The sequence below is a fragment of the Drosophila novamexicana genome, unplaced genomic scaffold (assembly GCF_003285875.2).
Source record: "Drosophila novamexicana strain 15010-1031.04,08,12 unplaced genomic scaffold, DnovRS2.1 tig00000960-arrow-arrow-pilon, whole genome shotgun sequence".
NCBI lineage: Eukaryota > Metazoa > Arthropoda > Insecta > Diptera > Drosophilidae > Drosophila > Drosophila novamexicana.
Window position 1 is genome coordinate 1,425,505 of NW_020824833.1, and position 24,506 is coordinate 1,450,010.

Below are 24,506 nucleotides of genomic sequence, written 5' to 3' on the forward strand. Positions count from 1 at the left end.
GAATAAGGCTTTTACTCAAACAAAGCTATTCAAGTAAAGAACAATTCGAGTGCTGGATGACCTGCAATATTCAAGTTAACAAAGAAAAATTGGGAATGGCTAGATGCATTTTATTATGAGCTTGGAGTAAAGGAAACCTATTGTGTTGACTCTACTTAGATTTGTGATAGTTACATAGCTTAGGTGCCAATCTTTAGTGCTGAACGATCGAATAGATCTGTTTGTATGCCCGTGACAATGTTACGAGTGATATAAAAATCCTCAATGTTCAATTCGAATGCGTCCTTGCGTATGATTAAAAATATTTCCGAGAAATTAATGGAATTGCGTGGTATAAAGAATGTCATGGAACTCTCTTGCTGATGCCTGTGGGATTTATTCGAAGGTTTGAGTAACATTTGACGATGTGTGTAGGCATGGCCGGCCACTTACTGTAAGGTCGCCTCCGGGAATTTCACTTGAACGAAGAGAATTAACTTGTTGTGTGGCGAAACGGGAAACTGATTGATGCGATCCCAGGTGCTCCTCGCCGTGCTAATATCGGCATTCGCCTTTCGCTTAAAGTGCACCTCCAGCAAGTAACCGCGACGATAACGCTGCTCCTGGGCGCCCATTGTCCACAGCTGGCCATCATATAGGACTGGAGTGCGCTGGCACATCCGTTCGCAGTCCAAGCCGGAGAGATTAGTGTAAAGAAAGCTAGAGCCCCGATTCTGCATGTAGGCGGTTAGGCTGTAAAGGGTGCGCTTGCCATTGGGATCGATGCCACCCGGAGGCCCATCCACGCATATCAGCAGCGGATCGCCGAGTATGGCCAGCGCAAAGGTGATGCGGCGCACCTGTCCGGTGGTGCATAGGCAAATGAGCTGGTGATAACAGCTTTGAAATCCCAGCAAATGGGACAAGGCATCACAGAGCTGTATGGCAAATTGGGTGGACAGCCCATGCAGCTTTGACTGAATGTAGAGTATCTCGCGAGGTGTGATATCTTTGGGCAGTATCGATAGCTGGGCGCAATATCCCATCAGAGGATAACACTTGGCGCGCTCTAGCTCCATGCTGTAGCCTCCTACCCAGATGCGCCCGTGCGACGGCCGTGTCTCCCCCACCATCATTTTGATCAGTGTCGTCTTGCCGGTATTGTTGTAGCCCATGAGACCAACGCATTCGGACCTGTAGAGACGACGCGATTACCAGTTTTGAATATGCTAGAGCTCAAATGCTGCGCAACTTACTTGGATATGCAAAGATCTATGCGTATCAGTATCGACTTATTGCCATAGCTTTTGCCAATGCCCTGGCATACGGCTGCAAGCTCTGTCCGTTCCTGCTCGGTCAGCTTCTCAACGCGCAGCCGTTCGGCAATGACAGACTCGTCCACCATATAGGTACCCATGCCCTCATGGCGCGCCTGATGATCCTGCTTCTCACTCCAAATGCACTTCTTCGGTATTGCCCGGTGCAGGCACGAGCATGCCATTAGCGTGTACTGTTCTCCCACTAGGAAGAGTGCTAATGGCACCATTATTGCGCAGAGCAACATGAATACGTCAAAGATAACGCCATAGTTACCCCTCCAGTAATCGTACGAGACTGTGGACGCAGGTAAATTAACAAATTTTGTAATTTGATTTATCTATAAGTCAGAATGTTGATAATTTTTAATTTTTTTTTTCAGGTAATCAGTAATTGTAGAATTGTACGTCCATTCGTCCGTTCTTCTGCCTGTCTCTATGCAAACTAATAAATCGAATCAATATGTCAAACCGCCAACACTCGCGTGTCGATCAGTTAACAATATAAATCTTGCCTTTCCATAGATATGGACCACAACGCACAAATCGCATAAATATTCTTTGAACATATCTGCGAAATCGTTTCAAACCGGACTGCTATATGTTCCCATAGGAAGAATCGGTCAGAAGCAAAGCATCTGCCTAATATGCCTCTTGTTGCTTATTTATTAAATTAAAAAACGAAAAATTATAAGTGAAGCTCGTAAATGCTGATGAAAATATCTAGGAACACAGAATATAAGAATCTACATTTCGACCGATCTTTCCTAGGGCAAGCAATATGATATACGCTGTTTTTTAAGATTTTGCTTATATAGGAGGTCCATAGTGGAAATAATAAATTCCGAGTATGGTCAAGAGTTTCATACAAGAATCTACTTTTCGACGAATCGTTCCTATAGCAGTTATATAATATAGTGGTCCGGTCCGGCCGATTCCGACTGCCTGCAACAGAAAGACGGACCTATGCAAAGTTTCAAGACGATAATTTTCTTACTTTTCTTAAAACTGCATAGAAACATACAGACGCACAGGACTATATCAACTCGACTGTTGATGCTGATCTAGAATATATATACTTGATGGGATCAGAGATGTGTTCTTCTATGCGCTGCACACTTCACATCGGCATTAACTATTTTCGTTGTGCTTCTTAAAAAAAGGTTCGGTCCGCTAGGGTATTAAATCTTCGGCGTGCCGAAGATAGACCATCTTTCTCGTTACATATATATGGCATATGGCTGGATACTTAACTGCAACAGTTTGGAATAATACTACACTTCTCGACCTTGGACGAGACGAATTGGATATTTTCATCTTTGCAGAGCCAATGGTACTCGTACAGAAATAACAGCTTGAACACGATCTCACTGAAGGTATATTGGGGTAAAAGCTGGAACGCATCGTTCATATCGGTCAGTCTATCGCCGACAGTTAACGTGAAAATGATTATTCCGATGCTGTTTATAAAAGAAACGGCGATAAATGCATTGTTTGGGTCCTTGCAAATGCTGGTGAGAACGTAGGATAATGTTATGACAGAGAAACCATTCATAATCAGCGCAAAGAAAATCCAGACTGCGGAAAGAATGCCTAAAATGAGCAACTGCATAATGATAGTCGAATTTAATCAGTACGCACTATATAGATGGAAGTCGTGTCGCGGACTCAGATAGACAGCTATCATCATTATCATGAAAACGCTCATCAGCACCACCCGTATGGCATCGAAGAGGGACAAGCAGAAGCAGTATATGGAAAGTCGCACACCTGTGAGAAACTGTTGCTTCTTGAAGGACTTCTCGAATATGCTGGCAATGGCAATGCCCTCCCACAAGTTGCTGAATATAAAAGAGAAGTTGATGGCCATCATGCCGCCTAGGCTAAGCGGCGTCTGTGGCAGCGTGTTGACATGTGCCTTAAATGGCAGCGGTTGCAGGGTTACATCGATGGAAGACTCCTCGTTGACAAAGCGTCTACAGTTGATAAGACCAGGTAATTAATATATTTTTATTATATTTATATTTTATTATCTATTTTATATATAATAGCAGGTTTTACTCGGCTTGTGCCGAGTCAAGTGTTTGGTTTTAAATTTGGACTCAAATTTTTCACCCATTTCCCATTCGCGTGAAATTCAAATCCACCCGTGCAACTTTTAACACAATGTCAATTTTAAAATGCGTTTTAGGCAAACAATTTAAATTTCTCTAGAAAACAAACATTTGCAACCAGAAGGGTTGGATTGGATCCGAAAAGCGAGAAACACGCTTCCGCAAATTTTTGAAAATGATTTTGCAGTCGATCGGTTTGTTAACAAAAATTAGATTGTCAGACTAGTCTCTCTAAAGTTATCCGTTACAAGAAAGCGTTTCATACGATTTTGGCCGGGGTATACAAAAAATGAAAAATTCTCAATTTGTGTAAAATATGCGACAGTCCACGGACTACATTTGATGTGTCTGGCTGTAAAAAGCTTCGATCCTTATCGATTTCATGGAAATGGGGCAACTTGGTCTGTTCATCAGTCAAGGTCTTACCGTGCAATCACATTGTGCACCAAATTGAGGCCATATGGAGCAGCATGAAGTGGTATATTGTTGAACCAGACCGTTATCAAGTCCTGGCCAAAAGAAGCGCCGAACATGTAGCGAAAGTTGACAACCTTGTTGAATTCGCTTTGCTGCAGCAGATAGAAGTCCGAGATTTCCGCGGTCTCCAGTACTTTAACATGACCGTCGTACCAGAAGAGCAGCTCCGAGAAGAACTCCTGCATCTCGAGCACATCCAAGCTATCAGACATGATCTCCACGAATGCGTCTATAGAGTGCAGCTGCGTTAAATTGAAGGAAATCGGTATCAGCTGATAGTTCTTGCCGTAAAGCAACACCGCGGAAAATGTGCAAGCCGTGGCCACCAGCAGGGCTAACAGATAGATGACTTTCACGGGAATTTGACGCTTGTTGAGTACCCAGCGCATATAGAACAGGGCTTGGACATGCATCTGAGCTAGCTTGCGTCCTTTGGCACGCTCATTGCTGTCGGCGTCTTCGAGGACCGAATTCAGGTCTTCGATCAATAAGTTTGGCTCACCGCTGACATCACCTTCCTCGGAACCAAAACGCATAAAGATCTCATCCAAGGATGTGTCGCGCAGGCGAAAACTGATTATGTCCAGGTTCGCCATCTCCTCCTCTAGAGCGTCGAACAGGCTGGGGAATCTATCCTCGTACTTTGTCTCTAGCACGAACGTTATTTTAAAGCCAATATCGCTTTCTATTGTCAGATTTGGCAGATATTTGGCCAATAGGTTTCGAAGCTCTGCTAAATCAAAGGCTTTACCTTTGATACAGGTCTAAATAAGTTGGACAAAAATAGGTTTCAATTTACTTCGATTGCTGAAAAGATCTGGCCAAGGGACTCTTCTCATCTAACTGCAAGCGAATTACAAGGAACTGAACAAACAACAGACAAGGGAGGATGGGAGCCACAAGTGAGAGAATTCATCAGGAATTTCGTTAGATTACTTTTGATACAGGTCTAAGCAAGTTGGACAAGTTTAATTAGATTGATAAAAGTGATCTCAGCGGCCGGTATTGCTGGCAAATAGTTGGCAGCTGATCTGCCAAGAGAGGCGTCGTTAAATAACGCTGAGGATCTTTCCAAATAAAAATAAATAAATCTGCAAGAGAATAACAAGGAATCGAACAAAGCAGACAACGGCGGATGTAAGCTGAATCGGGAAGGACGTGTCAACCAGTTACGCGTTGACTATGAGAAAACCTATTAAGAGTATCATCGGATTACCATCCCAAGTTACAAGCTCCTAGCGGACGTCGAGATTCAATGACACTCGCAAAGTCAACCCTGCATCGGAAGCTACTCCTGCAACCTTACTTAATCCAAGATGGCTATATCAAGTGGAACAATCCGTGGTTGTAGATACATTGCTAGACTAAGATTGGATAGTTGTAGGTTAATCTTACCAGACGGAAACCATGGCCGTACATGTTGCGCAGAAAGGGTTTGCTGCCGGTGCACTTCAGTTCACCATTGGACATGATCGCCAGACGGTCGGCCAAGTGGCTCGCCAGAGATGTTGAGTTGGATACCAAAAGGATGGTGCGCTTGGATTTCTCCTCATTGATAAGGTTGCAGACGAGCGCTTGTGTGGCCAAATCCAGATCGGAGTGAATATCGTCGATAAGTATGACAGGACTGCCTCCGGCAAAGGCGCATATAATGCTGAGAAGATTACGTTCCTGGCTGCTCAGACTTTTCACCTTGGTGTGCTTAACATGTGTCAAGTGGAGGAGCTGAGTGTACGTCTCGATCTCTTCACTGGCATCCTTCCATGACGTACCTTTCACCATGCATATGAACCGGATCTGATCGGCGACGCTTAGGTCCGGCAAGAGCAGATCGTCACTTAGCGCCAGGCCAAGTTGCATTGAGGCATCGTGGCGTTCGGTTTGTATATTATAATCAGACACCATGACCACGCCACGGGTGGGCTCCACCAGGCCGGCGAGTACCTTAAGCAGCGTCGTCTTGCCACACCCATTGTGGCCCATCAGGATTGTTACCTCGTTCTCGTACACATTCCACGTGAATGAGTTTAGGGCACCGCGAGTGTTGTTTGAATAGCGTTTGCATAATTTCTTAATCTTGATCTTGAAACGGCGATGCGATGGCTCTACCTCGTAGATTTTGGTCGCCTTGACTCCAACCGGCTGTGAGCCCTGCGGCATGAAGCTGTCGTCGCGTTCCTGAAATGTGAAGTCGCCGCTGTGGGCGGGCGCAGGCATATGCTTGCGCCGCCCACCACCCGTTTCCCCGGTGTTCCACACATCCATGTACAATCCAATGGCGCAATAAACGAGCGTTGTTATCAAAAATATACATGCGCCCTGGTGGACATTAATCCGGTCGGCATTATAATTTAAAGAATATCCCATGTCCATCCATTTCGTGTCACGAAACACCTCACGCTCCAAGAGGCTCTCGCATATCAGCGCGAGTACAGTGTTCGGCAACGCGCAAGCTATGTAACGTATTACCAACACAGCCTTCTCCCGATTGTTCCACAGCACAAAGAATGGCATATAGGTCAGCAGCCAGAGCAAGGTCGCCACCCGCAAGGCAAACGCGGTGTTCTTAAAGAAGGAGGCCACCAACAGGCAAAAGCTTGTGGCTGCCACATTATACGAGCACAGCACTAGCAATATTATATACCATGGAGTTTGAGTCAACAAGGATTGATTGCCTTTCCAAGGCACCTGCTTCATAGAAGGGGCCAGCATTAATATTGTAAGTTTGAAACAAGTGGGAATGCTTGAATAATAGATACCCAGAACGACCAAGCATGCAATCGTTCAGTTAACAACAAGTGATTAACCTCTTTCGTGTTAGCGCCCCAGCAGCGTTTTCTCTCATTCTGTATGCCCTGCGAGAGTTCTTTTGTTGAGAGTGTAGGCCGAACGCCAAACGCCGAGTCTCGAAAGCCGAACGATCGCTCTATGCATACGACAGCCGAAGTGACATTCTCTCTCTCTCTCTCGCAGGGAATACACAAATGAGAGCAAACGCTGCTGGGGCGTTAAGCTTCCAAGCAAACTGTCAACCACTTTTTCACAATTTGACGAGTCTGTGTATTGCATCCTTAGGGCTCATGTTGGCACCAAGCTTCTTTTTTCTATACATGCATGCAACGCTAACACAAACGCATGTCTCTTGTTTCGGACTCCAGAGATGAATGAACGCTTATAATGCAAGTTTTCCTTGAGATTTTGACGTGTGTCCAATATTGAGATGCAGTTTAGTGTGAATTATCTTTATAACCTCGTTAAGAGTATGCTAATAGGAGATAGAAGATGGAGATCTAGACTAAACTCGGCAAGGGTATTAAATCTTCTACTATCTCTCAAGTAACCAGCTGAACTACTAAGGGAAAGCGAAGACGCCTCATATAAAAGCGAGCTTGAGTCAAGTTGACAATTAATTAAGAGTAACACGATTAGCTGATATTATTGGGGTAACGCACCTTGATGATTACGGTTATAAGCAGCGAGCTGATGAGCATATAGACGAGACCCTTAAAGAACCAGGCTGCGAAGTGTATAATGTTGCCAATGTTCATGTTGATCAGATACAGACGCATCTGGCGTTGCTTTTGTTGAACGATTTGCTGTATAAATAGATAAATGTCTATTTTTATATATATGTTAATCGAGTATACGAATGTGGTGCCTACCCAGACTAGTATCTGTGCCGGAAACATAAAGCCAACGATAATGAGCAGAGGTAGCCCGCGATTTATGTAGTGCATTAGCGGATCTTGAATGCGTCCGTCGACCGGAAATCTTCGCAGCACTATCTTGGGTATGCCCGCCTTGGGTTTGCTCACCATCGTCAGATATGTCTCGGAAATGGCTTTCTGGATGTTAATGAAGCCCTCGCGGACGTAGCCCAAACGACCATCAATGCTGCCTTCATTGAGGCGTCGCACTATAGATGTCTTTGGATCGTCTTGGTAGATTGTCTTCCAGTTATCTCCAATGAAGCTGGCACTGAACATGCGCAGCTCACTGGGAAAAACGATTGTGTAGTTAAAGTGCGGCAGGACGGCCTCGTCCAAATGATTATCAGTCACTTCATGGTTCGATTCAATTTGGCCCCGTTCAAAGCAAACGCCAGCAAACAGAAACTCATTTGATATTGCCTTCCTCATGTGAGAGCATTCGCTGAAGTTGCGCAATTCCATCGATTTCAGCTCTTGCAAAGACAGCTCCATGATCTTCCCAAATAAGCTTATATCGCTGGGCGCCCAGGCCAGCACCAGCTGCGGCATGAACACATTACTGCTCTTATTTAGCTGCTTACCCAGCTGCTGGCGCTCCTGCAGTGTACTGATCAGATCCGCCCAGCTCTGGGTTAGATCGACCGGAGCATAATAGCTGTTATAACGCTCGTTCAAGGTTATGCCCATGCGCATGCCCACCGCAATGCAGCATAGCAAAAAGGGGGCGAATATCAGCCAGAGCAGCTCCGCAGGGCGGTTCCATTGGGCCTTATGCAGCTTCCATGTCATCAATAGAAACTTGTCTATGTAGTGTCGGATGCTCATGTTGATTGTATTTGCTCTTTAAATGGAATGGCCTTCTGCGTCAGTAAATCAATTTGAATTCAGCCTAATGTCACTTCGTAAATGCCTACACAATAATAAAAACCTTTACGCAATAATATTTCCCAATTTGTTTACCTTTGCCCAATCCCGTTATTTCAAAAGAACTAACGCCTTAAGCGCCTAGTTACGTTAGGAGAAATGCGTTCTTCTTGGGAGTAATGGGAAAAGTTATTTGAAATACGAAATATTCTTAATCTGTATAATTTACACAATTTCATGTACCTTATGCTTACGACTTTCGAGCTGTTATAATAATACCATTTTTAATCGATATTTATCGATGAAATGATGAACATAAATTACATGAATTTGCTCAAAAGCATGATTTCGATATCGATTTTATCGATTACTTGGAAACGAGGCAAGTTATCGATTATCGGAACTAAGCTCTAGGATTACTTACGTAAAAATTTCAAGTTTCATACGGACGGACAGACAAGATCAAGAATATATATAGTTTATGGGGTCGGAGATGTCTCCTTCAATGTGTACAAGGGTATACCCTTTGCAAGGGTATACAAAAAAACTAATTTAAATGAATATGTTGTACAAATATTTATTTATTATATTATATAATTGAATGAACTGGGGCTCAATGAGGTTCGAACCTAAACCTGACTTCATACGATGGTTCACGAGTCTAGTCATAAGGCGAACCGTGAACTGAACCATGGCAAATTTGTGTTTGACATGCATTCGTAAATGATATAAACGAATCGATCTGTGCAAGTAATAGAACTAGATTTGGAAAAATGTATCTAACACAAGGCGAATAGTTGCTTGTTTAATATTTATATTGGTAGCTTGTACATATGCAATTATGTAGGGCATTTGTCAGTCGGCATCTATTTAGATTTGGCAAATGGAACTAGTCTTTTCTTTTTCTACTCGCCGCCTCTTTTCACATTCAATTGCATTTATTGACCGAAGAAATATTTTATTACTTTACGCTTGGCAAATATTTGTGTCCAAATGATATCAACATGGATATCTCTATGTGTTTGTTTGTTTGTATGTGTGTGTGTGTGTGTGTGTGTGTGTGTGTGTGTGTGTGTGTGTGTGTGTGTGTGTGTGTGTGTGTGTGTGTGTGTGTGTGTAAATACGGCTGGATGCTTGTCTTTGTGCTTATTGGCCCACAACTCGAAATGAGAGCTGCCAGATATATAGACATACATACATGTATGTAAGTTGATTCAAGCGCCATGTGAGTAGCCTACAATTGGGTGATTTGGCTTTGGGTGGGGGGAAGGGGCTAGGGGTGAGTGGGCGTCAGGCTGTCTTTCTTTGGCGGTTTTTGACATGAACGCAGCGGATAATACGAGAGAGGAGAGACGACCTCCAGTGCACCCACGTCTCTACTTTATGCCGATCTGTCTGATTGCATGACCGCGGGGCTAGCTGATATATCCAGGCCACTTTGATTTGTCGGCTTAAGCTTTTACAACAAAAAGACTCTCTGTCTCTCTATTTTTTTCATCTTCTTGCTCTCTCTGTTCGTTTTTTGCTGTTGTTGTTGTTGTATGCGCTCCACGAACTTTGGCAAATATTTTGGTCATTGCTGAGATTTGCGTGCCTTCAATGGTTTTGTTTGTTCTGCTGCCCACAAATGATGACTGAAGCGTGACTCTCTCTCTGTGCCTGTGTGTGTGTGTGTGTGTGTGTGAGTGTGCGGCTATGAATGTGGGTAATTCGGTCATGAATATGCGAGCAATTTTTCCCATTGTATACCATACAATGTCCGAGTATTTGGGTGTGCGCATACATATTTGTCGCAAATAGACTACATTACATTACTGCGACAGTTATCTCTTGATGTATGCACGAATACATACAAATATAGTAGAATTATAGGCAAAGAAAAAGTCGCATAAAAAGCACGAAAACATATGCCCATTCTACACAGCATTGACAGAAACAAACAGAAAATGTAGTCGACCAGGCAGTTACCACTTAGACATATTAGAAACTATTTGACTAGGACAAACTAGTTCTTCGCATTTCAGACATCAGCTTTCCACCTGATAAGAGTGTGCAGCTAATCGGGTGGAATGCAAAGAATACCTTTCATTATTTAAAATTGTAGTGAACTAAAACTGATTATGAAGTCGATTTTCGGACAACATTTTCAATGAATTATTGCATAGATATTGATCTTAATTCATTTAAAGTAATTCCTTTGAAAATTTAATGTAGAATACTGGAAAATTCAACTTTGTTTGGGCTACAGTTTGATCACCAATCAGTCTATAAGGCAGTCAGGCAATGAATTAGTCAATCCGTCAGAGTGGCAATCAGTCAGTCAATCAAGCCAATCAATCAATCAGTCGGTTATGCGATCAGTCAATCAGTCGAGCTGATGGTCACCCAGTAATTTAGTTAATCTGTCGGGCAATCAATTAGGCAACCAGTCAGTTGATCAGTCAGTCAATCGACCAGTCAGGTAATCAATCAGTCAAATAGTCAGTCAGTCAATCTGTCATGACAAACAATCTGAAATATATGTATATGTAAATAGCTAGACTATTAGTAAAATTCATTCTTGTATGTCTAACAGCCTGTAAGCTCCATCAGTGCATACAGCTATATATGTATGTAATACAGCTATACATTCGCACATCCAGCCTCTCAACAAGACTTGCGCTTACAGGGTATTGTAAAGGCCGCATATAAAATTTAATGGCAACGAAAACTAAAAAAAAAAGACAAGCAAAATAATGCCCATGAGAGTATGATTAAAATTAAATATGTTGCACATGTTGAACTTGAAAATTGTGGTGATGGCAACAGCTTTTGAATGAACGCAGTCTAAATTGGAGAGCGAAGGAGAAAGACAAAGCGACAGAGAGAGAGAGAGAAAGAGAGAGAAGTAGAGAGAGGGAGAGAGAGCGAGAGAGATAGGGCGAGAGAGAGAGAGAGAGAGAGAGAGAGAGAGAGAAAGAGAGAGAGAGAGAGAGAGAGAGAGAGAACGAGAGAGGGAGACGGAGAGAGAGGGAGATAGAGAGAGATAGAGAGACTTCAACTTTTTCTGGTTTCAGGGTATTAATAAAAAAACAAGTAAGAGGTTCTAGTCGGGAGCTCCCGACTAGGGGATACCCTGAACCCTCTTCTTCCAACACCAAATGCAAATATATATACTATCCTAGAAGCAACCTGTCAAGTTTAATGACTCTAGCTCTTATTATTTACCCAATTTGCTCAAAAAACAGGATTTCGATATAGATTTATCGATCACTTGGAAACGGAATAAGTTATCGATTATCGGAAGCAAAATCGATCTGCGCGGGAACTAGGAGCACATACATCTAATTTCAAGTCTATAGGTTCTGAGATCCTTGCGTTCGTACATACGGACGGACGGACGGACGGACAGACAGACGGACATGGCTAGATCGACTCGGCTATTGATGCTGATCAGGAATATATATACTTTATGGGGTCGGAGATGCTTCCTTCTGCCGTGTTACATACATTTGGATTTTGCACAAATACACTATACCCTTATACCCATTTTTAATGGGTTCAGGGTATAAAAAGCGTTAAATGAAATGGTCGATTGATTCACCAAAACATACCCAATACAGAGCAAAGCCACATGCGAGTCCTACGTCCTTATGAGTATGCAGAACACGGTACCACGCGGTTATTCAAGAGGTGCAGCGGGAGGTTCACTTCATTGGGATTGCTTGAATGAAGCGCGCCGAGCCGGTTGTGCGTAGGTGATTTGATGATGGCTATATTAGTTTTGATGAAGGGCTTGTAATTGTTCAGAAAATTATGCATATTGCGTTATTAATTTGTCAAAAATTTCGTAAATCAATGTATATGCATATTTTAAGAATTTCTAAGAGAATTTCAAACTATAATGAGACGATTTTTTCAAATAATAAACATAAGCATAGGCACATGTAACAGGAAATTGGCAAGTCTCATTAATATAATATAATGGAAAGAGTTATTCATACATATATTCAAATATGATTTTATTTTCGCATCTTAATCCAGCTTCCGTGCTTGTTTTTCTAATCATATCAGCACACTACGCATTTGGCTATACTAATGGAGTATATGTACAGTAGGGGACAAAATAATCCGAACAAGAAAACACTTTATTATGTTAAAATTCAGAAAATTTAATGTTTGATTACGTGTGCATGCAGAAACTATATTTGGATTTCCTCAAAAGGCCTTGAACCGATCCTTGACACGCTTAAGAATGAAGTTCTTCCTTCTAACTGACTTTTGACCTAATTGACACGTACACATACATATTTGTTTCAAAGAACTCCAAGCAATAAATTCTGTTCTGACCGCATTTTCGGTACATTTTTTTCGGTGCCAAGCCTAATTTTAGCAGTAAATTGTATCGAATGTCTTTACCTATATATGTTATATAACCTAAAAGTACACCCTTTTATAATTTAATAAATATGTCGATCATTCTCCGTCTTAGAATGTGCAAAAGTGGTTGTCCGGGTTTTTCGTACGCCTCTACACATACATACATATGCATATACATATGTACATGCATACATACATATATAGAGTAGTACATGCTCGAGTGTGTATAGCCTTATGCATATGTATATGTGGGGAGAGAATGAGCTTATCTTATAATTACCGTGCATCTTTAGCGAACAGATAAGAAAGCCAGCAAAACTATGCCAAGTACAAAACGGGTCTCAAATATTTGAGTTATTTGAAAGTACATTGAAAGTATTGTAAGTCCAACTGTAGGGCAGCGGTTCAGGTGTAAGACCGTTAGTTGCTGCGCCTGCTGTTGCTGCTGCTGCTGCTACTGCAAAAAAAAAACAAAAAAAACAATCAAACAAACACTGAACAGCTGCTTGCTTGGCATTGAAAACGTCACCGAGCGACAGAGCACGTTAGAGAGCAAGAAGGAGAGCAAGAGTTTGGCGAAGCGAGCGAGGGAGGAGGAAGATTGTTGGGGCAGGCTGTCATTGCGGCATTCGTGTTTCCAGCACACGAGCAGCGCACGAAGCACGACAAGGCGCACACGAGCAAAACGAGCGCCGAAGACGATGGCGACCGGTTTTGGGGCCGCTGGCAGTCAGTGGCTCTGTCTGGCGCCTCAGTGCGAAGCGAAGCATCGAAAGTGTCAGGTGTCTAGCGGAATTTACGTTCGTTTTTCTCTCCCGTATATTTGGCGCATATTTTGACGTACGTTGCGAACTGCGCTGATTTCTTTAAAAACAAAATAATAGAAAAACAAAACAATAATAATAATAATAAAAACAGACACTAAATAAAGAAAGTACGAATTTGTTCGCGATTGTCGGCAAGATTTTTTGTTTAATGAAGTTTCTTGTGCATTTTTTTCATCACATTTTTTTTTGAATTGTGTGTTATTAATCATCTTCCAGCTAAAGTGCCAAGTTTCCGCAAATAGAAAATAAATAGAAAAAAAAAAACAAATTAAAATACAAAAGTATACATTGTTGTTGTTGTTGTTGTTGTTTTCTCGCTGAATTTATAAATTGTATTTACATATTTCTATCTAGTAAATTTTCCCATTTTATTTGACTTTGAACTTGAGCGTGCGTTAGACAAGGACGGCGACGCGAGAGACACGAGCAGCATCCGTTCCGATCGGCATTGATAATAATAATGATATCGTGGTCTTTGCCATTTTTTTTTTATTATTATTTTTTTTTTGATAGCCGCCTAATTAGCAATTTATGAATTGCACTTTTGTTGTTTAGCTGATTTCATTGACTGATTTCAAGTTGCAATAACAAAAAGCTCAAAAACAAACGAATAATTGACAAATAGTTGTAGTTGAGAAACAACTGCGAACTTTGCTGACGCATGCAAAAGTTTTGTGCCCGGAACTCTCGTAATTTGCGCCAAGTATAATATGTATTGAAAACAATTTGTTGTGAATCGTCGCATGATAACCTTCTGAGATCATTGTTTCGATCAGAATTCAAAAGAAAAGTTGAATGTTTTTTTTTCAAAAATCAGCTCGAGAGGTGTTAAATATGTATGCATGTGAGCGCATTAATTAACAGAAGCATACTAAAATCAAGTTTGCTGACAGTTAAATGTTCTTGTCAACTATTGAATGCTATAAATTATATGTTCGATATTCGAATTCGAAAATTCGAGTACAGCTGTCCGCGATGCGCTTCAACTGATTTCGTTTCCCACTCAGCTCAGCCAAGTCAAGCTTGGGGCGCTCTCTTTGGCTCTCTCGTTGAGTTGCGATCAGGCAGTAATAAGCCGTTTATTGCGGTTCTCTCACTTCGCTCTCGTACGGTAATTTGAGTAACACCCCATTGTTAATAATGCTTAGTCTAACGCCTCAAGTGGAGAATCGTCTAGTTCGACGAACTATAAACATTAAATAACAATAATAAACAACAAAAACAACAACAATAATAATATCAGTAAGTTGAAGCTGTTGTCTAAGTGTCTGTGCTTTGTCAAGCCACATCAAATATAATACAATAGAAAACATATACAAGCAATAAAAGCAACAACAACAGCAACAACAGCAACAATCACATCAAAATTGTTGGCTCCAAAACACGCAACAGTCCGTCAGCCTAGGCGCTGTCTTCATCGCGTGCGCCCTTCCCCCCATCCGTCGCATCCGTCGTATCCGTCCCATCCGCTTCACCGCTCCTCAGCCAGCGGCTAGCAGTTCCGGCCGGTTCCAGTTCCAGTTCCTATCCACAGCAGGACCCAACCCAGACTTCAAACAGTGCGCGCCGTGCGGTCGACTTTGCCTCAATAGACATACTTACTTCTGGCATACTCTGCAAACATATTGCACTTACATAGTTGTATATCTATAACAAAATTTGTTGTTGCTGTTGTTGTTGTTGTTTTTACCACTACCTATTTTTTTCTTTTTTTTTGTTTCCCATGTTATTATATATATATTTTTTTTAACCGCCACCGCTGTGCGCCGCTGTTCCCGATCCCGTACCACAACGTCGCGACCGTGCTGTTTTGCTTGCAACCGGAGAGTAGGTCAGGTCAGTGTGTATTACTTTACCAACTATTTAGCTATACCATGGTGGCATTATTCGCATTATTATAAGTATTATAGTCTACCGTACTTCCCATACTCTTTTTCGACATACTATTGCCGTTACATGCAGAACATATTGGCTTAACAACTTTTGTTTTGCATTCGTTGTTAAAGTTCACATTGTTGTGGTTCATATTTATGGACATTTGGGTTTCAGTCGTTCTTTCGGCTGTTCGGTTGGTTCAGTAAGTGCCGTTATGAATAATGTACTCCCAAATAGATAATCAAGAGATAGTCACATTTCTAGCTATATTTCTTTGCTAGTTGAGCTCTTGACGGTGCTTTCTTTCACATTTCTTCTAGCTTTACGAATTCGTCACACATCTGTTTTTCGACTACTTGACTCACACATACACATACACATACACATACATGTGTATACATATATACATATGCATACAGACACAACATGTTTCTCTTTTTGACAATTCTTTCGTAGTATTTCATATTTCGATGCCGTTTGTCATTTTTTTTATTTCCAAATTTGACATGGACATCTTTTTTTTCATATGCCCATTTGATATTGGTAAAAAACGGGTATACTCGTTTTGTGCAAATGTATGTAACAGTCAGAAAGAGGCTTCTCAAAGGACTTCTCGGACTCGCATTTACTTCCATGGATCTTAAAGAAAATTCATTTGAAGCGAGTTTCACACATTTCGTAAATCCACCCAGGAGGAGCGGATTCGGATAATAGCTATTTTGGGGCGTACTTTTCAGCTGTTTCCCGATCGGCTTCAAACATATTTTTTGGCCCTTAAAATAAGTCGTAAAAATCTCAAAACTGCGCTTAAAATATCCAATATCCTACATAATAAGAACTTCATAATTATGCGTCTCAGCGATTTTGAAAATTAAATCCGCAACTGTCGAAATTGGGCGTAAAATATGAATTGAGACGTGCGGCTCAACATGGGAAATGGGAAATTGATGTCTGGATGTTAGAAAAAAAACACTTTGACCGGAAAATACCGGGTAATACCCTCTAATAGAGCATAAAGGAATTGAGAGATCTTTTGCCAGGTCTTCTTAAAAAATAGTCTGATCATTAGACGAAAACTGGGTTGAACCGCAAAAAAAAAATGTCGCTGGTTCAGTTCACGCTTGGAACCAATTAGTTCCGGCTCGAAGCCAGATTTGTATGAAACAGTTCAATATAATAATAAAATGTTAGAAATTGTCATTAATACTTGCTTTTAAGAGTATTAAATTTACATAAATTTCACATAAAAAAATGTGCTTTGGCTTAGTATAAAATCGCATAAAATCGGTTTGCAGCCTTGGACAAAATAATACATGGAACGTGTGCTAATTTCTCCGAACCATAACTTTTTGATTCCATGCCTAACACTAAAATGGTGATCTTAAGCTTAAGCAATAGAATAAATTAAATATGATTTATTTATTTGATGTGTCTTTAAATGAAATGACTTGCAAATAAATCTGTTAAACACTTTTATAAAGAGATAATCTAGCCCACAACAGTTGTTACTGAGCCTATCTGACTGTGATCTATGCACAGCCCGGCTAATAATGACTGGGTCACTGATCCTAAGTATAAGGATTAGGTCTTGGACAACAATTGACAACAGACAACTGCACCAAAATCTTCTTTCCATCGAGCTGAAACTCAAAGATACCAGTGCTGTTTATGTCATGTCAACTACGTTTCGTTGATAGTTTGTAACTTAATCCTTCTGGTAGAATAATCAAGTAGAGTGCTCTAATCGGCATTGCCTGATTAGGAGATAGTCTAAGCCCAGCGCCAAGCTGTCGTTACAAATATACCAGCTACTTTATGTACATAGATAGATAGACATACAAATATACACACGAGCACGCGCTCACGCCGCAAGCTGCGCAGTTTATGGAGCGGATGTGATTCTTCTTCTTCCCTCAGATACGTCCTATATATTTATGAAAAATATATTCTTTCGTAACTTCGATGTTTAAAGTCGGATTCTCATGAAATTTTTGGGGCTTGGATTTACCAAAAGCTCTAGCTCTAAAAATGAGTCTTTTCCAATTTCGGGAGGATTGGAATGAAATAGTATCCAGAGAGTGAAATACTCGCGATGCAACTAGTTCCTTAATTTTCCAGTCCTTATCCTGAGAATATATGAACAATGATAAACTGGTTCTGCGTACGATATATGCAGAATATATTTATATTATTCAGATTCCACTGATTTATACTATATAAGTATTAGCTTAAGCCAAACATTATTATTGAAGATTAAAGATACAATACATACATGGAAACAGAGCAGCTCGCGTGGTAATCAACTGGTTTCTAGCCCATGTACTTCACTTGGTTGAAGTCAAGCGATCAATAATCCATCTGCAACTCACCCCGGCCCCTTTACCATATGGAACTAATTTATATGCCATTAAGTGCCATGAGTAGTTTGCCAGATTGGAGAATCGATGTTCGTATTGAAATTCATGGATTACAGAACACGCCCACTTTATGTCTGTGGTGAGAGAGTGGCGTGGATAGATCGGGAAGGGGGGAGCACGCAAATAATTTGCAAGTTGCTTGGGTAAAAGTTGATTTTGTTTATGGGTTTTCAATGGGTGGAAGGGGGGTGGGGAGGGATGGGAACTGTTAACTGTTCTGTTGTGGAGGCGCCACAAAACAAAGAAACTATGCGAAAGTTTGTGACTCAAACAATTAACTCCGATTGAAAGTTATGCGCAACAAGATAATTGTGGCCGATAATTTATTGTGGGCCCAGCAACGCCTCCAGCCATCCATGCGACCACTCGAGTGGCGCCCAAGTGGCTCGACGGGATTTCGCCACGCCGTATTTTAATACTGCCAGTCTAGAAAAATGCCTCAAAGTGCTCCCAAGGCACGGGCCAAGGCTGTCAGAAAGGGGGGGGGGGGGGGGGGGGGGGGGATAACTACTGAGATACAGATACAAATCAGCAGAGCGCAACAAAAACAAAGGTACAAAGCGAACTTTTGGTAACTGCGACTGCAACTGCGACTGTCAAGCCAAATGCAGCCAGACAAAAGGGAGGCGAAAGGAGGCGCAAGGACGCAGGGCAAATGTTTCCAGGCCATGTTGCACGTTTGTTGTCCAGCAGCAGCTTGCATCTAGCCCTGCTCGACTAGCCGGATACCCTACAAAAGTTTTAGTATTGAAAATATCCTTTATTCAAGGATAAATTGTGCGCAAATTATTTGGCCTTGTACAAGGAAATTTATAAAATTTTTATATATATACAATTTTTTATTAAATATAATCTATTTTGATTGCATTATTTTAGGGTTTTATTTTTGAGCTGAGAATGAATTTATTCTCTGAGTTTTTAAGCCTTCAAGTTGAGCTCTGCGTAGATCAATACGCCCTTCTGCCAGCATAGGGTATGTCAAATGCTCCACATCTTCAGCCGGACGCCTCTGTGGCGCATTTGCGTTGCGGTTTGTGCCACAAAAAATACAAAATAATCAAAAAAAAAAAAAAAACATGAAACAATAGCTATGTTTGGCAGGCCGAGCACTAAATACCCTATAACTTAGACATAATTAGAAGGAACAACTTTATATTGTTCTATAAGCTATATATATAATTGAAATCGGATTTCAAAACTCAATGACGGCTTCTTAATGTGCGTTGCGTTTTTTGTGACAAAATTGGAATACCCTCTGGAAGAGTATGAGGAAAACACGAAAAAAAAAACTGGCGGCAAACAATGCGCTGCAATATTTTCAAGGTTCCCAAACTGCGGCAGAGCTAAATCATAAGCACACAAAAAGACGGAGACAGAGACAGAGAGAGAGAGAGAGAGAGAGAGAGAGAGAGAGATAGAGAGAGAGAGATAGATAGAGAGAGAGAGAGAGAGAGAGAAGGAGACAGAGCGAGAGAGTGAGACACTGTGTTGAGTGCAGAAGTAAAGGAAAATCTTGAGGTCTACTTGGCTTTTAGCCCCCGGACAGCTGTCCAAGTAAATTTGCAGCTAAGCCGACTAACTAAATCAAAGAAAAAGTCTGACAAATTAAATAATCAAAAACAATCCTTTGGCCCTCGAAGCCCCAAATTTTCCCCGCTTTGCAGCATTCTGTGGCGCAAAATGATGACAAAGCTGGCGATAAAAGCAAATTGGATTACGTGTAGATTGGTTAACCTCATCAACAGGCGCACACGTACATCTATATATATATATATATATATATATATGTGTATAAACTCGTTTAGTATATATACTCATGTACTCATATACTTATGTACTCATTTATATGGAACGTTCTCTTCGACTTGACCCCGTAGCTTTGGCAGTGAAAGGTTATCAATGGTCGCGGGCATAATCTCAGAATGTTTTGATTTGAATTCAGAAATTAACGACAAAAATATGTGTTTCATTTCAAATATCAAAACAATTTAGTTTGGATTCGTATTTTTCGCTCCATTAACAGGCCTCTCGGCAGAGAGGCCCTCAAATTGTGTGTGAGTGTGTTGAATTGTATAACAATTCTATTAGAACTCTCGTCGCATTTGTGTGTGAAAACACGATTCGGTCTGAGAGTACATTGTATGGTAATATGCACTGGCAATTGAGTTGGGTTTGTTGAGAAACAATTCATTTGTAAATATAATCCTTGAGGCATTTGCAATTTTGTATAATTGATGGCGCATTGCGATGCTCGGTATGCATTTTGTTTATAGTTATCATCATTGATTTGTTTTATGATTATCAATTTATTACTCATACGCACATTGGGCCAATCACTTAGCTTAGCTCTCTCACTCTCAATTGATTCGATGTCGAATTCAATTTGCATTTGGCTTCATTTATGCACACATTTATGTGTATCTGGATCATTCTCCTAATGCTTTTTATCTACATTTCTCCCTTTTTGTTTTCTTTTTTCATTTTGCCCCCTCAGCCCCCTGCTTGCCATTGTCACGCCTCGTTGCATACGTCGGCGTCGTCGCCTGTCTCAAGGGCGCCACAAAAACCGCGACATACGAGACATTTTTAAGCTGCGACTGGGGGCCGGTACGGTGGGCGGGCTCCAGGACTGAGGACATGAGCATTGCAATGAGAATTGAATTGATGCTAAAATCAAAATGTTTACTAAAGCGGTTCAACAATTTCTCTGAGGTATCGCGCAGTCGATTTATTTTCGGGTATCAAACAAATTGAATGCATACCATTATTATTATTAATCATATACATTAAATATATGTATATAGAAATAGTTATAAAAAATGACACACTTTCGACCAATTGTCCATATAGGAACCATATAATATAGTATTCCCAATTGATAAGATTTTGCACATGTGCGAGGACGATGAAGCTCGTAATATCTGGAAAAACAGATTCTTTTTATAGACCAAATTTATATAATATGTCTATGCAGATGAGATGTAATCATATCTTAAGATTACTTGAAAACGATTCAAATGTTTTGAAACGTAATTCACCGATTGCGGAAAAACCACTTCGCTGGGTGTAAATTGAATCTTAAGCGAGAATAGGTTATATTACATTTTCCATGGGGTGCATGGGGTGATGTCTGAAACTTAATCCAAAACTGGGTTCTGACAAAGCCGGGCAATATCCGCTAGTCAAACTATGAACGTAATATGTACTATAAAAAAAGCTTCAGCTTGTGAATACGAGTGAATAGTATATGCATATAGTACACACAGCTGTATGTGTACCTCCATTAACCTGTATTGTTACGAAATGCGGGAAATTTTCACGCTTACGAGTGAATTTCATTTAAGTGCAGTCATCAATTGCCTGATAAGAGTTTCAAAAGTTGTAAGATTAAGCGATTTGATGCTTGGCTTTTCGTTTTCGCATCGTTTTGATTCGATTCAAATCGATTCGACTCCATTTGGTTATTTTGATAATTCGCTGCGGTCAGGCAAAAAAGTAAAAACTGAGAAAATTTTGAATTGAAAGCAAATACCTTTTGCATTGCTTCTCAATTTTGACTGGCCTCAACTTCTGTGAAATTGTCACTGAGCTTAAATTAAAAAGGGGAAGCGCAAACTGCTTCGCTTCTCTCTTCGCCGTCAGCTTGCTGCAACCATTAAGTGGCATGGCTTGGCGACTGGCTTGAAGCTGATGGCTGCGTCTGTGGCGCCACACAAGTAGATGGCTAAAGCTAACCTTGAAATGCAGCCATGTCTGCCAACTTTATAAACGGATGTTACAATTCAATTGTCGTCGTTGCCGCTGCAACTGTGACTGTGACTGTGACTGCGACTGCGACTGCAACTGTAGCTGCAAATGTAACCATGCAACGCCTTGCAGCAGCTAAATTTGTCATGTCATGGCACGAGTGTGCATCCAGTTCTGCTCCGGATTGCTGCTTAAAGACCGACCAGGAACCAACCACCGTACCACCCCGAGGCTATGCAAGCCCAGCCGCATTGCTTTTCAATTTGATTCGCTTCCAGATACGAATGTGAATAGTCGAAAATGCAACGACTTGAGGCTACTTACAGATCCCCCTTCGCACTCTACACCCATGTGTGTGTGTAAGCCTTCAGATAACACACGATTTGTGGAACAGGAGCTGCCGCTGTAGCTGCCACACAGCAAGTGGCTGCTGGAACAAACAAATTGTGCTGCACACAATGAGCATACATTTATAATAAACTCAAGGAAATGAATTCAACTCTATATAAAAACTCCTATTACAATAACTTACAATAGTCATAATATCATAATAGTAATGGGGATTACGTGATGCGACATTTATGTTTTAAGTTAGAATCTGAAAAGTTATTTGCTTTCGGGTTTTTAAATTGTGATTTTAATCTGTTAACAGCCCTATGTTAATAACATTATGTTATGGTTCAAGCTCTGTAAGCTCTGTTTGTATGTTTAGGAAAAGTAAACTGTTTGTCCTGACTGATTGTCTGATCGACTGCCCGTCTGTTTGACTGACTGGCTCCGTGATTGAACTTTTGACTGATTGACTGACTGTCTCACAGATAAACCAACTGATGGATTGCCTGATTGATTGCTTGACTGTCTTGATTGACTAACTGAATAATTGACTGACCAACTGCCCTTCTGACTGCCTGACTACCTCAGTGATTGACTTTCTGACTGCTTGGCTGACTGATTCACAGTTTAACTAACTGACTGATTGACGCAACAACTGCCTGTCTAACTACCTGACTTTCTCAGTGATTGGCTGTTTGACTGACTGACAGATTGCCTGACCTTCTTACTGGTTGATGCCCGAGTAATGTCCTTACTGTCTCACTGACTGATTGATGATTGACTGGCTGATTGCCTGACTTCCAAGCTGATTGATTTTCTGCCAGATGGATAGATTGACTACCATTGATTGACTGCCCGAGTTCCGCTCTTCATTAAGTTACTTGATAAATTTTGGAATATTAACAGTCCATCTTATGTTAACGACCGTGAGCAAACGGTAATACTGTGTAGAGTCTGTAGAGAGAAGAACAAATAAATTATTCTGAAAAGCTGTAGATTAAAATCGTGCTGGTTATCAGATTTAATACTTACGTGTACGAAAAAAACTTAACACGGAGATAACATTTCAGGCAGTCTTTTAAAAATATATATATATCTTTGTTAACAACATCCCTATTGTGTATGAGAATGTATATATTAAATTTGTAATAAATTGGCTTCATAAATTTATGAGGATAATATATGTATGCAAGCATTTTGCTGATCGCTGCCCCCCATTAAATCGCTTGAGTAATTTTTGCTTGAATTCAATCGATTTAATACAATTTGAAATAAAAGTGCCCATAATTCAGCGCTACCTCGTTTTATATATGTATATATGTATGTATGTATGTATACTTGGGATAGATTCAAGGCTGGGCGACTTTCTGTGCTTATTCAATCTTCGCATTTTGTACTCAAAATTCTGTCGCTGTCCGGCGAAAAGTCGAGTCGATGAAATTCTATTGAGCCGCGTTCCATGTGCGCCCATAATTTATGATTTAATTATAAAAATGTGCGCCGTGCGGCCCAAGGAATCCAATTGAAAAGCCCATGTTGATTTATGAAAATTACGAGCTAAGTTTACCCTACCCTACTCTCAATTGCCAGAGTCACGGCTGTAGGTGATTGGGGCTGGTTGGGGCTGGTTGGCTCACACCTTTTGGTCCCAAATGGTTGAATGGGATTCGAATATTTTCTGCTTTCTTAGTTTTTGTTCTTTCCTTTTTTATACAACTTTTTAAGTGGCCCTCCTCTCGCGCTCCCCTTCAACGCGCTCTCCAGTTATTGTTAATCGTCATCATAAATAAATCTATACAAAAAATATTTTTCATGCACAATTTGTCGAGTTTTTCTCGCGGACGGACGCCCTGCTCGGCGCACAGGGCAAATGTTCAGTTGAAACGATATATAAATTATATTTATATACATATAGAACACATATTTTTATGTTTTGTCGCCTTGGAAATGATGGTGGGAGATGGGAGGGAGGGAGGGTTGGGGATACATCTCTCAGTTTGAGTTGGTTGCCTTCGGCTTCTCAGTTCCATTTGGCCCCATTTTCACGTCATTTACACTTAAACAGCTTAGCGCCTATGGATACAGAGCATTTATGGGTGGGGGTATGGCTGGGCTGGTGTGTTGGGGGTGGTGGTGGGGAGGGGAGCGAGGGGGAGGTGGAGGTGGAGTGGGCGGTGAGTTGGGAAAACAGGCAAAGGCAAATTATGTACACGATGATGCCGCTGATGATGCTGATTAAACGCGTTCCGTTCCTTAAGGTTATTAAACTTTATTGCCGTTTGGCATTATGCTCCGTTGCGACTAATATTCAGCATTAAACATCAAAAGCACTTAAGCCCATTTATTTAGGGTCGTTCCGCTCATGTTACTGTCAACGCTGACAATCGCTTTAACATGCTGTCGAACCTTTTACTTCATATTTCCTTCTTTTATCTCCATATTCAAAGTTGAGCGATTCGTTCATCTGCCTGTTAAATATTAAATAATT

At 41.0% G+C, this 24,506-nt stretch overlaps 2 protein-coding genes across 3 annotated transcripts in view; one reads left to right on the plus strand and one right to left on the minus strand.

Moving 5' to 3' along the window:
* Positions 1 to 104: 104 nt before the first annotated feature.
* LOC115765366 (ATP-binding cassette sub-family A member 3) lies at positions 105 to 8,459 on the minus strand. The gene is made up of 9 exons (XM_030708889.1): positions 7,549 to 8,459; positions 7,339 to 7,482; positions 5,282 to 6,574; positions 3,836 to 4,650; positions 2,937 to 3,271; positions 2,550 to 2,873; positions 1,236 to 1,593; positions 433 to 1,173; positions 105 to 366 (listed from the first exon to the last, which is right to left on the minus strand). Exons 1-9 carry the CDS (start codon positions 8,419 to 8,421, stop codon positions 180 to 182), a joined length of 5,070 nt encoding a protein of 1,689 aa, XP_030564749.1. The 5' UTR covers positions 8,422 to 8,459; the 3' UTR covers positions 105 to 179.
* Positions 8,460 to 13,601: 5,142 nt separating this feature from the next.
* Positions 13,602 to 24,506, plus strand: part of LOC115765247 (glycine-rich protein DOT1) — a 99,475-nt gene continuing 88,570 nt past the window's right edge. Inside the window, exons 1-2 of one of the 2 annotated variants that reach the window (XM_030708713.1) lie at positions 13,614 to 13,659; positions 15,473 to 15,482. The gene's annotated coding sequence lies outside the window, so the exon portion shown is untranslated. Of the gene's footprint in view, positions 13,660 to 15,472; positions 15,483 to 24,506 lie in introns of both variants that reach the window. The other variant, XM_030708714.1, reaches the window with a different exon arrangement.

Coding starts and splice junctions, on each gene's coding strand:
- LOC115765366 (XM_030708889.1), bottom strand. CDS start 8,421: ATGAGCATCCGACACTACATAGACAAGTTTCTATTGATGACATGGAAG. Junction 4,651..5,281: donor ACGGCCATGGTTTCCGTCTG/GTAAGATTAACC, acceptor CAACTTATTTAG/ACCTGTATCAAAGGTAAAGC. Junction 1,594..2,549: donor TATTATTCCAAACTGTTGCA/GTTAAGTATCCA, acceptor CTGCGTCCACAG/TCTCGTACGATTACTGGAGG.